The sequence below is a fragment of the Cryptomeria japonica genome, chromosome 4 (genome assembly GCF_030272615.1).
Source record: "Cryptomeria japonica chromosome 4, Sugi_1.0, whole genome shotgun sequence".
Lineage (NCBI taxonomy): Eukaryota > Viridiplantae > Streptophyta > Pinopsida > Cupressales > Cupressaceae > Cryptomeria > Cryptomeria japonica.
The window spans coordinates 36,395,195-36,406,768 of record NC_081408.1 but is presented as its reverse complement, the minus strand read 5'-3'; the positions used below and the strand labels follow the sequence as shown (position 1 = coordinate 36,406,768).

Sequence of the window (11,574 nt, the reverse complement as noted above, 5' to 3'; positions counted from 1 at the left end):
GACACATACAAAACACCTTTATAATTAGTTCCTAGTCACCGATATCACTAGGGTCTAGATATCGTTCAAATTTGACTACTGATTTTTCTTGCTAATGTCATAGTACCAATGAAATGATTTTAGAATGGAAAAAAAATCCTTTTAACTTTTGACGATGATGCAGGTAGGAAGAGGTACTATTCTTACGAGATTTTGACTTTTTTGAACAATGGTCCATGGATCATATGATAGTACAAAGCTGTACAATTGTACAAGTTTTTAACAAATTTCTTGAAACAAAAAGCATGGATTTTTCAATGCTAAATCTTGTCGTGTTTGATGCGAGTCTTTTGAGCTCAATCGTGAGGTTAATTGGTCATAACTTTCTAAAACAAGGAAGGAGTATTTCACATTTGGAGGTTTGATACTATGTAAGAGTTGTTGTTGATCGACGCCGTAATAGTTCAAAGATCACTCTCAACCAAAACATGTTTGTACAAGAGATAAGTGATGGATATGTTTTGAAGCCAATATTTTATTTTAAGGGAATAGGAATGGGCATAGCCTGCACCCAAGAATCAAAGGAGGCAAAACAATTTGGCATAACCATCTTTTGCTCATTTCTTCCTTTCTAGAGAAGAACATTGCCACTAGAATCTATTCACATACATGCACACTTAGGCACTCAAATTTAGTATTTTAATTGATTCATATATGTTGCTTGTACAATAGTTACAAAGAGCATTATTATTATTATTAATAATATTATTGTGATTTTATTTTAAGAATATTAGTTTTTCAAGTATTTGGATATGTAAGAATTAGACTCATGATTTTAAAATGAGGTCATGATATATAATCTATAAATACAACATATTTTGTTATAATGTTTTGTTTTATATTTATATGTTTATTTTTTCTAACATTAATTATAGAGAGATTAAAACTTCACAGTTACTATGATAGTCTTAGAATGCATTGACTCCTATGTATGATGTTTTATATATATTACTCTCAAGTTGATATGTTAATGGATGGTTGAAGATGACCAAGGTTCTCATATTCAATTCTCAAGAATCCAAAATATTAGGATTTATCAAAGGTGGATTTTTACCCTATCCTTAGCATTTAGAATTACCAATAAAAAGGGGTAAAAAATTATTCAAAACAGACAAGAAATACAACAAAAGAAGGCCAACCGCCCAATAAAGAGAAGCTACAAAGACTTATCATGTTCAACAAGTTGATCTAGCAAGTGAGCCAACTCTGGAGAGAGTTATCTCCTATCATCTATAGACCAGCCCTCCATAAAATCAGAAGCCCATTTACCAAGATAGTCAGCAACTCCATTCCATTCTCGACGAATATGAGAGAAAGTAATTGACTCAAAGAAATCACACAACAAAAGGATCCGACGATTATCCATTTAGAAGACCATTAGAATGTGTTGCTATTGTTATAATAAGAAAAGACATAAGATCAAATTATATAATGACCTTTATTCCAATAACTAGATACATTCTTTCATAAATTTCAACATCAACTTTGGAATGTGAATATTCAAATATTTACATGAACAAATGGATGCTAAAAATAAACTACACCTTCCTTCACATACTCACTTGCATCTAATACCATTGAATATTCATTTCAAATGATTTGCACTTTGTTTTCTTTGTTATATTTATTTTAATATACTTTGAGAGAAGTTTTTAAGGTTAATTTTTATTTGTGAATACGTATAAATAGAAAACATTGCATCGTCTAGTTTTTTCTTCTCCTCCATCAGATGTTGTATTGCTTTCATAAGCTCTTGTAAAATGCTCTATTGAGATTCAATTATTTTGTTTTTCTTCTCCTTCATTACATGCTCTATTACTTTTTGTAGGCTCTTGTGACAATAAATGTATGCAAGGCCACGAGTGGGATTCAGAAGGTGATCTAGAAATAGAGCTTGACTTTAAAACATTGCATTGTCTAGCTTTTTCATCTCCTTCATCACATTTGGTATTCCTTTCGCTAGGCTCTTGTGAGAATGAATGAATAGAAGTCATTGAGTGTGACCGAGAAGATGATCTAGAAACATAATGAAACTTTGAAACATTGCATTGTCTAGAGTGCTGCAAAGATTGAGAACATTCATAATGGGAAGGAGAATAAGAGCTCCTAATAGAGGAAGCATCTTGGTCTGCACTCTTACCTTTATTACATGATCCCCCATATCTTTTCCTTGGTGAAAGGAACCTTTCATGTCCTCGATTACGCTCTAGAAAGCATGACCTTCAATCATATCTATGTCTTGAATGTGACTGTGACCTTAATGACCTTGACCTTGATCTAGATTGTTGCGAACCAAATGAAAACCTTCTATGCCCTAATGGAGACCTTGGACGGTAAGTGCGGCTTAACCTTGAACGTGACCTTAACAACCTTGACCTCGATCTACATTGCTTTGAACCAAATGGAGACCTTCTATGCCCAAATGGAGACCTCCTAGAGGACCTCATTCTCATTTCTTCAGGCCTCTTCCTGTTGTCTTTAGCAAACACAATTATCAACTCACGTCCACTAAAAAGATGTCCATCCATATAGTATTGTGCTTCAACAACATCAAGAGAACTCCTGAATTCTACAAACCCAAAACCATGTGGCTCCCCACTATAATAGTCTCGAGGCAAATATATGTCCCTTCTTGGCCCAAAACGCTCGAAAGAGCTCATTTGGCCTGCAATCAAGAGGAAGATTGCAAATTAAAAGACTTGTACCAATTTCCCTTTTACTACGAGAGTAACCATCGTTATAACCTCCTCTTTCTCTTCTACCATAACACCTCCTTGGACAACTGACAAATTCACGAAAAAACAAAGAACAAACCAGAGATTCAGAAATAAACAAGACAACACAAATTTATAGTGGTTCACCGTAGAAGGCTACATCCACTCTCAAGTAGACTCTCAAGTAGGGCAATATTATTATTCATAGATTTCGAATTACATTATACATAATCTACAGTCATGTTTATATATAATTGTTTAACTCATCGAATATGAAGAGATAGGGAGAAGAGGAAATGAATGGTCAGATGACTGTTGGACTTCACATTCTCAACAATCTCCCACTTGATGTCCAACTCATAAAACTGTGAACAATGATATCCCTGCATTTCCATTCTTAACATCATAATCTAGAAATGTTACAAGACTTAAGCTTCTCCAAATTCTATTCAAGAACACTCCAAATGAGTCTTCTCCATGTCAGGTCAGAGTTAACAATTCGTTTGTCAGATGAGTATCGCCTACAGTGGAGAGCACACCATCTCCAACCTAAAACACTGAAACAAACGTTCTACCACCTAGATTTGTCTTCCCTGACTTCTAAAACTTACATTCTCTACATTCTGCCTAGTAACAAGGAATTACATGATCCCCAGGCTTAACTTCAGTAACACCCTCATCTACACTTTCAACAACCTCATTTATCATATCTCTACATACTCTTTTCTCTAAATCAATCCCTACGTTGATACTGGCAGCAACATGTTCTGCATAAATTGAAGAGATGAGCTCAGTTGCATTTAATTCAATATTCTCAGCAAGAGTCCTTGAAGCCATCTCAAAATTTTCATCAAACTTCTAGATCGCATACCAATCGAATCTTGTTTCTTTGTCTGCACAGGAGTCCCATAAACCCTCAACAATGTCTACATGACATCCGGAGGCAACACAGAACTGAGCAGTGGCGCCGTCAGAACTGGTAGCATCCACATTGGCAACACCTGTAAGCAGGGCCTCCACACAATAGCCATGATCTTGTGCCACCACAATATGCAAGGTATTCCACCCACGGGAGTCCTTGAGTGCTCCCCAATCTACAACATCCCCTTCATTCCCCTCCATCAAAGCCTCCACAACACTGAGACTTCGAGAGCACACAACGTCATGAACAGGGGTTTACCCTGTAAACCCCTTGGTGGCTTTATCTACTCCAACATCCAAAAGCACACTCACAATTTCATCTAAGATCTCGTATGGACATGTTTATACTGACACCCTGTTTTGACTCATGAATTGCAAGTAAGGTTCCCAAATCCTATCATGTTGCATCACAAGCTACGAACACAAAGCCTTGTCAAATGTCCTCCTCTTTTGCCTCAAAAACTTCCGCTCTTCGATCTTTCGATATTCCCAAGTATTTTCATCTTCTGAAGATCCTTCCTTCATAGGCAACATAACTTTGGACGACACAGGCATGCTTTTACCAGAAGAAGTTTCCAAAAACGTTTTACAGATTTTGGTCATGTTCGATATAATTAGCTGAATCTTTTATTTTTAACTGTGTATAACACGAAGGTTAGACAATAGTTTTAGAACTAGATTAACCGCGTACCACTTCCCCATACTCAACAGAGATCTTAATCCTCTCCTCCCGTTGATGTGTTTTTTATGCACATGCGAACACAAAATAAAATACCTAAGGGTACCTTATCTTCTCTTGAGTAAAGTTTCCCGACTGCTGAAGATTTCGCCGAAGGATCAATCGAGGCAACTCCAAGGTTCTTGTATGTAGGGTCTCTACGTGTGGATAAGCTTCTTGTGCTATGATATGATTTTGCTGGAATCACAAGGGGACTTACATTCGACGACCTGAACGTTTGATTTGTTGGAATCACAAAATTTCACTAGCCTAGATTTTTTTTTTAAAGAAAAAAAGATGAGGGCGAGGGAAGGATCTAATTCTGACACTAAGAATGTAGGAGCAATGAATGACCTTGATGAAATTCTAACTAAGTATTGTTTTGACATCCCAGGACCATCTCCACAAGGTTAGTGCGATCTTCGGAGGGAAGCTTTATGATGTTCAGATCATCACTACAGACATAGACACCATCAGGCTGATGCATATCAGTGAAGAAGCGACAATTGAAGTTAGGTTTAAGCTGAATGATTCCAGTTGACTACACAAGGCAAGTCTGCAATCAACAAACTGCTAGTAGTATGGATATACAAATTTCACCATCAATCAAACACATTTCTTCCACTCATCTAATAACATGAAATCAAATCTAAGAAGTATAGAGACCATGCAAATTGTTGAATCGACCCATAGATTTCACCATTTCTTCAACAACATCTTGGCAACAATCTTTGCCTTCTCTTTCTATTCTAACCTATATGAACTAACTATTAACCTTCTAGCTATTAGCCTTTACAAATGATGAGCCAAGGCTTATATAGCGCCCTCAATACAATTCAATGGCTTAGATCAATTTGAGATCAATGGCCGAGATTTTACAATGAAAACTCTAATTAGGGTTTGTTACAACAAACTCAATTTTAGCCAATGAAATAATTGCATTATTTGGACACACGTCTTCTCTGAAATATTCGACCAATGGATAACTAGGGTAGGTACATCGAAGTTAGTGTCATCTTTGATGAGTCAGGCACATTGAATCTAGACACACTAAGGTGGACCAATCCAACTGGAGGAATGATGACTGGGACACCACCTTGTCTGACACTTGGTTGATGTTCAATTTGGTGATGCTGAGAAGCTAACCTTAATTAACTCTTGCTTCAACCCCCTTAGTCTTTGATGTGCAGGATGGATGGTGTACCTTTCCTTGAAATGTTGGACTGGAAGAGGTCGTCCTTGATGATGCTGGACCAGAGAAGGTTGTCCTTGCTTTGGCTTGGTCTTCTTTCATCTGCACAACAAACCAAAAGATGATTAAGGTCATATAACATAGCATTTTCCACCTTAAATCATCAACAAGAAGATATAAAAAATAAAGCTTGTTCAAGATTCTCCCGAGGGACAGGCCCTATAAGAATTTCGCCCTGGACCCTTTGGAAGGGTCAGGAGCGAAATTTGCTATTTTGCCCAATTTAGACCTCTCTTCAACATTATTTCACAATTAGCTCCTTGCCTGGCCCCAACAAGGTGAAAATAGTAGTTTCAAAGGATTTCGCCCTGGACCCTCTGGAAGGGTCAGGGGTGAATTTTGCATTTTTGGACAAATTTCATCATGTCTCTACTCCAAAATGTCTTCCAAAGCAAGCATACGCTATCCTTCTCCTCACCAAAGGCTAGGAATCCACAACTTGACCTTCCTCATGGGCAAACTAGGTGATTTTGGGAATTTCGCTCTAGACCCTTTGGAAGGGTCAGGAGCGAAATCCACTCTTTAGCTCAAAATTCTTACCTCTTGGACTCAAAACCTACTGAAACACATGCCTATGGCCATCTTTAGGTCTAATTTGCCTTGATCATCGTCTTGGCTTAGCTCAAACTTGAAGGAAAAAGGACATTTTGTGAATTTCGCCCTGGACCCTTTGGAAGGGTTAGGAGCGAATTTCTTCCTCTAGCCCAAAATCATCATTTTTGGAGACAACAATCAATTCAAGGGCAATCTCAAGGGCATCCCTCACCTTAGTCCAGGCATGGCTTGGCACAAATTTTGGAGAAAATGATGGATTTTAGGATTTTCACTTTGGACCCTTCCGAAGGGTCAGGAGCGAAAATATTGTTTTAGGCTCATTCCTCCATCATTTCAACTTGAATCCACCTTAAAAGGCAAGAAAACACTTCTCCTCACCCAACTAAGCTACAAAAAAAACCCAAGTTTGACTTGACTTTGCTAGGAAAATAAGGGATTTTAGGAATTTCGCTCTGGACCCTTTGGAAGGGTTAGGAGTGAATTTCCTATTTTGAAATTGTTTTGACTACTCCATTACCTCAATCCAATATTCAAAGGCAAGAACACATCAAAGTCCTTCTAACCATGCCATAAAACTCAAGAATTTGACCATCTCCAAGAAGAAAATATGAGTTTCCAAGAATTTTGCTCTAGACCCTTTGGAAGGGTTAGGAGCGAAATTCACCCTCTTGGCTAAAATCCTTCATTTTTCAATGCTTTCAAACATTTCCAAAGGCCAAACATGTCCACTCTTCCTTTCAAGATACCTTGCAAGTCAAAATTTGGTCAAACAAGGAAGGGAATGAGGTCTAAGAAGATTTTCGCTTTGGACCCTTTGGAAGGGTCAGGAGCGAAAATCATGATTTAGGCTTGTTTGTTCAATTTTCAAACTTTCAATCTCATTTGGGAGCAAACATAGATCATTCTTCATCTAAGGAGCAAGGTTTCAAGCTAAAACAAGGGAGCAAATGAAGTATATAATGAATTTCGCTCTGGACCCTTTGGAAGGGTCAGGAGCGAAATTCATCTCCTAGGCAAAAACTCAATTTTCTAAAGCATCCCACTCCCTCATAGGGCAAGAACATACTAATTCCTCCTTCACCATGCCAACGCCTAGCCAAAACAAGGAAGAAAACAAGAGATACAAGGATTTTCGCTCTGGACCCTTTGGAAGGGTCAAGAGTGAAAATCATGTTTTGACCTTGATTCTTGATTTTTCAAACTCTAATCTTCCTTGGGAGGCAAACATAGACTACTTTCCTTTCATTTCCACCTTGATCCTGACTTTGGCTAAAGGAAAAATGAGTGTTTTTAAGAATTTTGCTCTAGACCCTTTGGAAGGGTCAGGAGCGAAATTCTCTTTCTTGGCTAAAATCTTCCCCTCATTTTCACATCCCATCACCTCAAAACTAGAACGTTGGTCTAAACAAGGGAGAAAATGAGGTTTTCAAGAATTTCGCTCTGGACCCTTTGGAAGGGTCAGGAGCAAAATTCCTACTTTAGGCTAATTTCCATCATTTTGTCACTTCAAATCTCCTCTCAAAGACAAATGCACATCAAAACCTTCCCATCACGCCCCAGAAGTCAACAAATTTGGTCATGTCAAAGAGCAAAGTGGAGAAAAATGAATTTTGCTCTGGACCCTCTGGAAGGGCCAGGAGCGAAAATCATCCTTGGGCTCAAATCCTGACTTCATTTTCACATTTCTTCATTCAAACAAGCGTTTTTACCTTCATTCAAGCCTAGGAATGCATTAGTTCTAGGTTTTGGTCAAAGTAGAATGTCTTATGGAGAATTTCGCTCTGGACCCTTTGGAAGGGTCAGGAGCGAAATTTGACATTTTGGTCTCTCCGTAAGGATCATTTTATGGAATATAACATTTAAGTATAAGTTATATTCCATATATACTGTCAGGATGTTTGAGAGTGGTTTCGGACCTCCAAGAGTTATATTGCAAAATCTAGTTTTTAGAGGACTCTTCAGTTTTCCAGACTTGGTCAAATTTCAGGATTAGGACATTCCAGACTTAGCCAAATTTCAAGATCAGGACATTCCAGACTTAGCCAAATTTTAGGGCATTTGAAGATCAAGATGACATTTCAGACTTCATCACTCACCAACTTGACCTAGCTCGGACCTTCAAGAATGATACTCACTCGCCAAGCAAGACACAATTAACAACAAGAGCAAAACCAGGCCCTAAGGAAGACTTTCAAAGAAACCCTAATTCTGGGGCCCCAAAGACTCAACCTAGCTCAAGCAGAGCCTGCCATCCTAGTGATCCCCCTGGCGACACTCAAAAAGAAAAGGCTAACAGACAAAACTCTAAAACCAGGAAAGCAAAATCCCACAAAGCAAAAAAAGTAGGGGTCCCCATTTGCAATGGGACGATGTGTGAAAACGTCACAACACCTCCTCAAATCACTCTTCAAATTTCAGAGGCTTGTCCCTAGGTCCATTTCTCTCGGTGGCTCCAGAAGTGTCTTTGCTGCATCCTCTGCCAGAAGGTGTTGGGCTTTTATTAGATTCTAACTTGCTACGGAATTTTTCAATAATAGAATTAACTTCATCTTCTTTTTCTTTTAGCTGATTTTTAGATGACATTGCTTCCACTCAAATTCAAATCTCTCTTGCCAAGCGATCAAACACAACCTGTTCTGATATTAATTGTTAAATAATCAAATTGACAGATGAACGAAAAACAAAGAACAAATTAGAGATTCAAAAATAAACAAGACAACATGAATTTATAATGGTTCACCGTAAAAGACTACATCCACTCTTAAACAGGACAATATTATTATTCACAGATTTCGAATTACATCATACATAATCTACAATCATGTTTATATATAATTGTTTAACTATACATGGGACTGTTTCTAGGCATTGTATTTGTATTCTAATAATAAAGAACCTTATTCCAAAGTTACGGAGCCGAGACCATTCTTAGAGTACTTTAGATTTCTTGTATTTAAAGATCCCAATGGGTATGACGTATGACACAAATCACATCTCTCTGTTATATAAAATCCAATGAACAATGTTAAATATAACACTAGAACGATTTGCCAAAATAACAAATATTGTATGAACACTCTTTAATTAACTGTTGACAACAGAAACATCATACTAATTGGTTATGTTAATGTTTGATGATTTTTTTTAGCTTATGATTTTAGATGGAAGTCGTACTAACTGATTTATGATTTTAGATGGAAGAGTTTAAAAACTAAGTCTATTGTGGTTGATATTTCAACTTGAACATAACATATCACAATGTTCCAAACTCTTTATGTTGATTGAGATTCTACACTAATAAAGAAAAATTTGCACTTATAGCAGTCACTGCTATGGAAGAAATCCACAGGCAGAGAATATTACTTCTACCATTAGTGCTTTTTGATGGTGTTGTGTGGAGCTTTTCATTTGTATTAAGATATTTGTGTAGATGTTACATTTCAATTTAGTGATTTGGGTAGGGAAGGAAATTGTTATAGATATTTGTAATGGCGTTGAATAGGAGAGAGGATCTATAAGAGTTGAGCATCTTAATTTCTCTCTCTAAAAATCATATGTGAAAATTTTGAATTACTTTTTATTTTTATCAATAGTTTATTTGGCAAGAGCATCTTAATTTCTTTCTCTAAAAATCATATGTGAAAATTTTGAATTACTTTTTATTTTTATCAATAGTTTATTTGGCAAGACTCCTGCTTATAATTAAAGTTTTAGGTCCACGCCATCAAATATGATGCCACACTAGTATGCTTTTTGTTGAGGTACAAGAAAATTTCCCCAAAAAGGGTAGATAGATAGTTGTACAATAAGTTATGATAAGTATGCATTAAGTTGTGTTTTGTTTGTGCACTAATGTGGCATCACATGGATTGTTGCATTTTAGATCTAAAGAACACATTTTATTCAATTGCGAGTATACATGAACAACACTAAAAATATTAAACATTAAGTTAATAAATACTATCACAACTATTGAAACATAATTATTGAATCTTCTCCTATAATCTAGTGTAAAATTTATTAAAGTTGAATTATTTACTAGAGTTCTTAAATTTTGTTATGTATTGGACATAGCTTATTCCACACAATTCTCTCAAATTAATTTTTGGGAAAAAATGAATATTATTTTTTTGGTTGCCTCTTTACATGAGAGATTAGATTAAATTGTTTTAATATTGAAAATATTGGGATGTAAAAATAAGAAAAGAATACAATATGTTTAACACATGGACAAATAATGGTAAAGCATAAAGAGTCAATTCTCTACCATACTTCCAATCTTGTTCATTATTTTCAATTAATTTTATTTCTTTGAAATATGTTGAAATCTATAAAAAATACAAATGAAAATGTCTTTCTAATGTTTATCTATAGTTTTTTTAATAGTAAATATTTGATTTCATTAGAATCTCATTTGATAAAACATCTTAGTTTTCCTTATTCCATACCGAGCCTCATAGATTTCAAGATTAGATTGCTAATGTTTATCACTTCCATATTGCTTCTATTTGCCCTTTAAGTATTTGGGCATCCTTATTTCTTATAATTGCCTAACAAAAAAGGATTGGAATATTGTGTTGGATTCTATCAGTGATATAAATAATTAGAGACATAGATATTTATCTCTGTCTGGTTGTATAGTTCTTCTTAGAGTAGGGATTCAATCTCTCTTGGTTTGTAGGTTTATGGCTCTTGTAGCTCTAAAAGGAATCCTTCATGTTTTGGATCGTACATGAGACAATTTCATTAGGAAATAAATTTAGAAAAGAAAAAAATGGCATTTGGTTAACTGGGATAAAATATGTTAACCTAAAGATAGAGGTGGTTTAGGTTTGCGATCTTACCTTCTTAATAATATAGATGTCATTACTAAATTATATCTGAGATGGTGTGTTGATGAACATGCTTTATGGGGAAGAATTCTCCAGCTTAAGTATTTGAATCTAGACAATCATTCTTTTATCCCTAGGATACAAACCCTTGGTAGGGGATCTCAAATTTGGAGAACTTTGAATTTGGGTAGTAGTTTAATTAAAGATGAACATTTTTGGATTGTGGAGAAGGGTGATTATGCTTTTTTGGGGGATGATGCTTGGGGCCAACATAGTCCTCTTTATGTGGAATTTCATTTGCTTCTAGGTTTAAAATATAAATGTGTTGAAGTTGTATGAAGTTATGTGTCTAATTTTTAGTATGTTGTCTTACAAGATGGTGTAAGGATTTACAATGGAATTCTTAAAATGTGTGGCCAGGTCAACAATTTCCTCATCTACTTTCTCAAATAGCTCATATTTGAGCTTCTCAAAAATTCTATTTAGATATACATTCAATTTTATTGAATTAGGTATGAAAAATTCTAGGATCTACATGATGCA

At 35.9% G+C, this 11,574-nt stretch overlaps 1 protein-coding gene across 1 annotated transcript; it reads right to left on the bottom strand.

Moving 5' to 3' along the window:
- Positions 1-2,261: 2,261 nt before the first annotated feature.
- Positions 2,262-3,590, bottom strand: LOC131874867 (serine/arginine-rich SC35-like splicing factor SCL33). The gene is made up of 3 exons (XM_059218799.1): positions 3,399-3,590; positions 3,067-3,136; positions 2,262-2,704 (listed from the first exon to the last, which is right to left on the bottom strand). The coding sequence occupies exons 1-3, from the start codon at positions 3,588-3,590 to the stop codon at positions 2,262-2,264; spliced, it is 705 nt and encodes a 234-aa protein (XP_059074782.1).
- Positions 3,591-11,574: the final 7,984 nt, after the last annotated feature.

What these genes read in the sequence shown, in the direction of transcription:
- LOC131874867 (XM_059218799.1), bottom strand. Translation starts at nt 3,590, where the DNA reads ATGGCTTCAAGGACTCTTGCTGAGAATATTGAATTAAATGCAACTGAG. An exon ending in AAGTTAAGCCTGGGGATCAT is followed by an intron (nt 3,137 to 3,398) that starts GTAATTCCTTGT and finishes ATGGAAATGCAG; the next exon opens with GGATATCATTGTTCACAGTT. An exon ending in TGAGAATGTGAAGTCCAACA is followed by an intron (nt 2,705 to 3,066) that starts GTCATCTGACCA and finishes TCTTGATTGCAG; the next exon opens with GCCAAATGAGCTCTTTCGAG.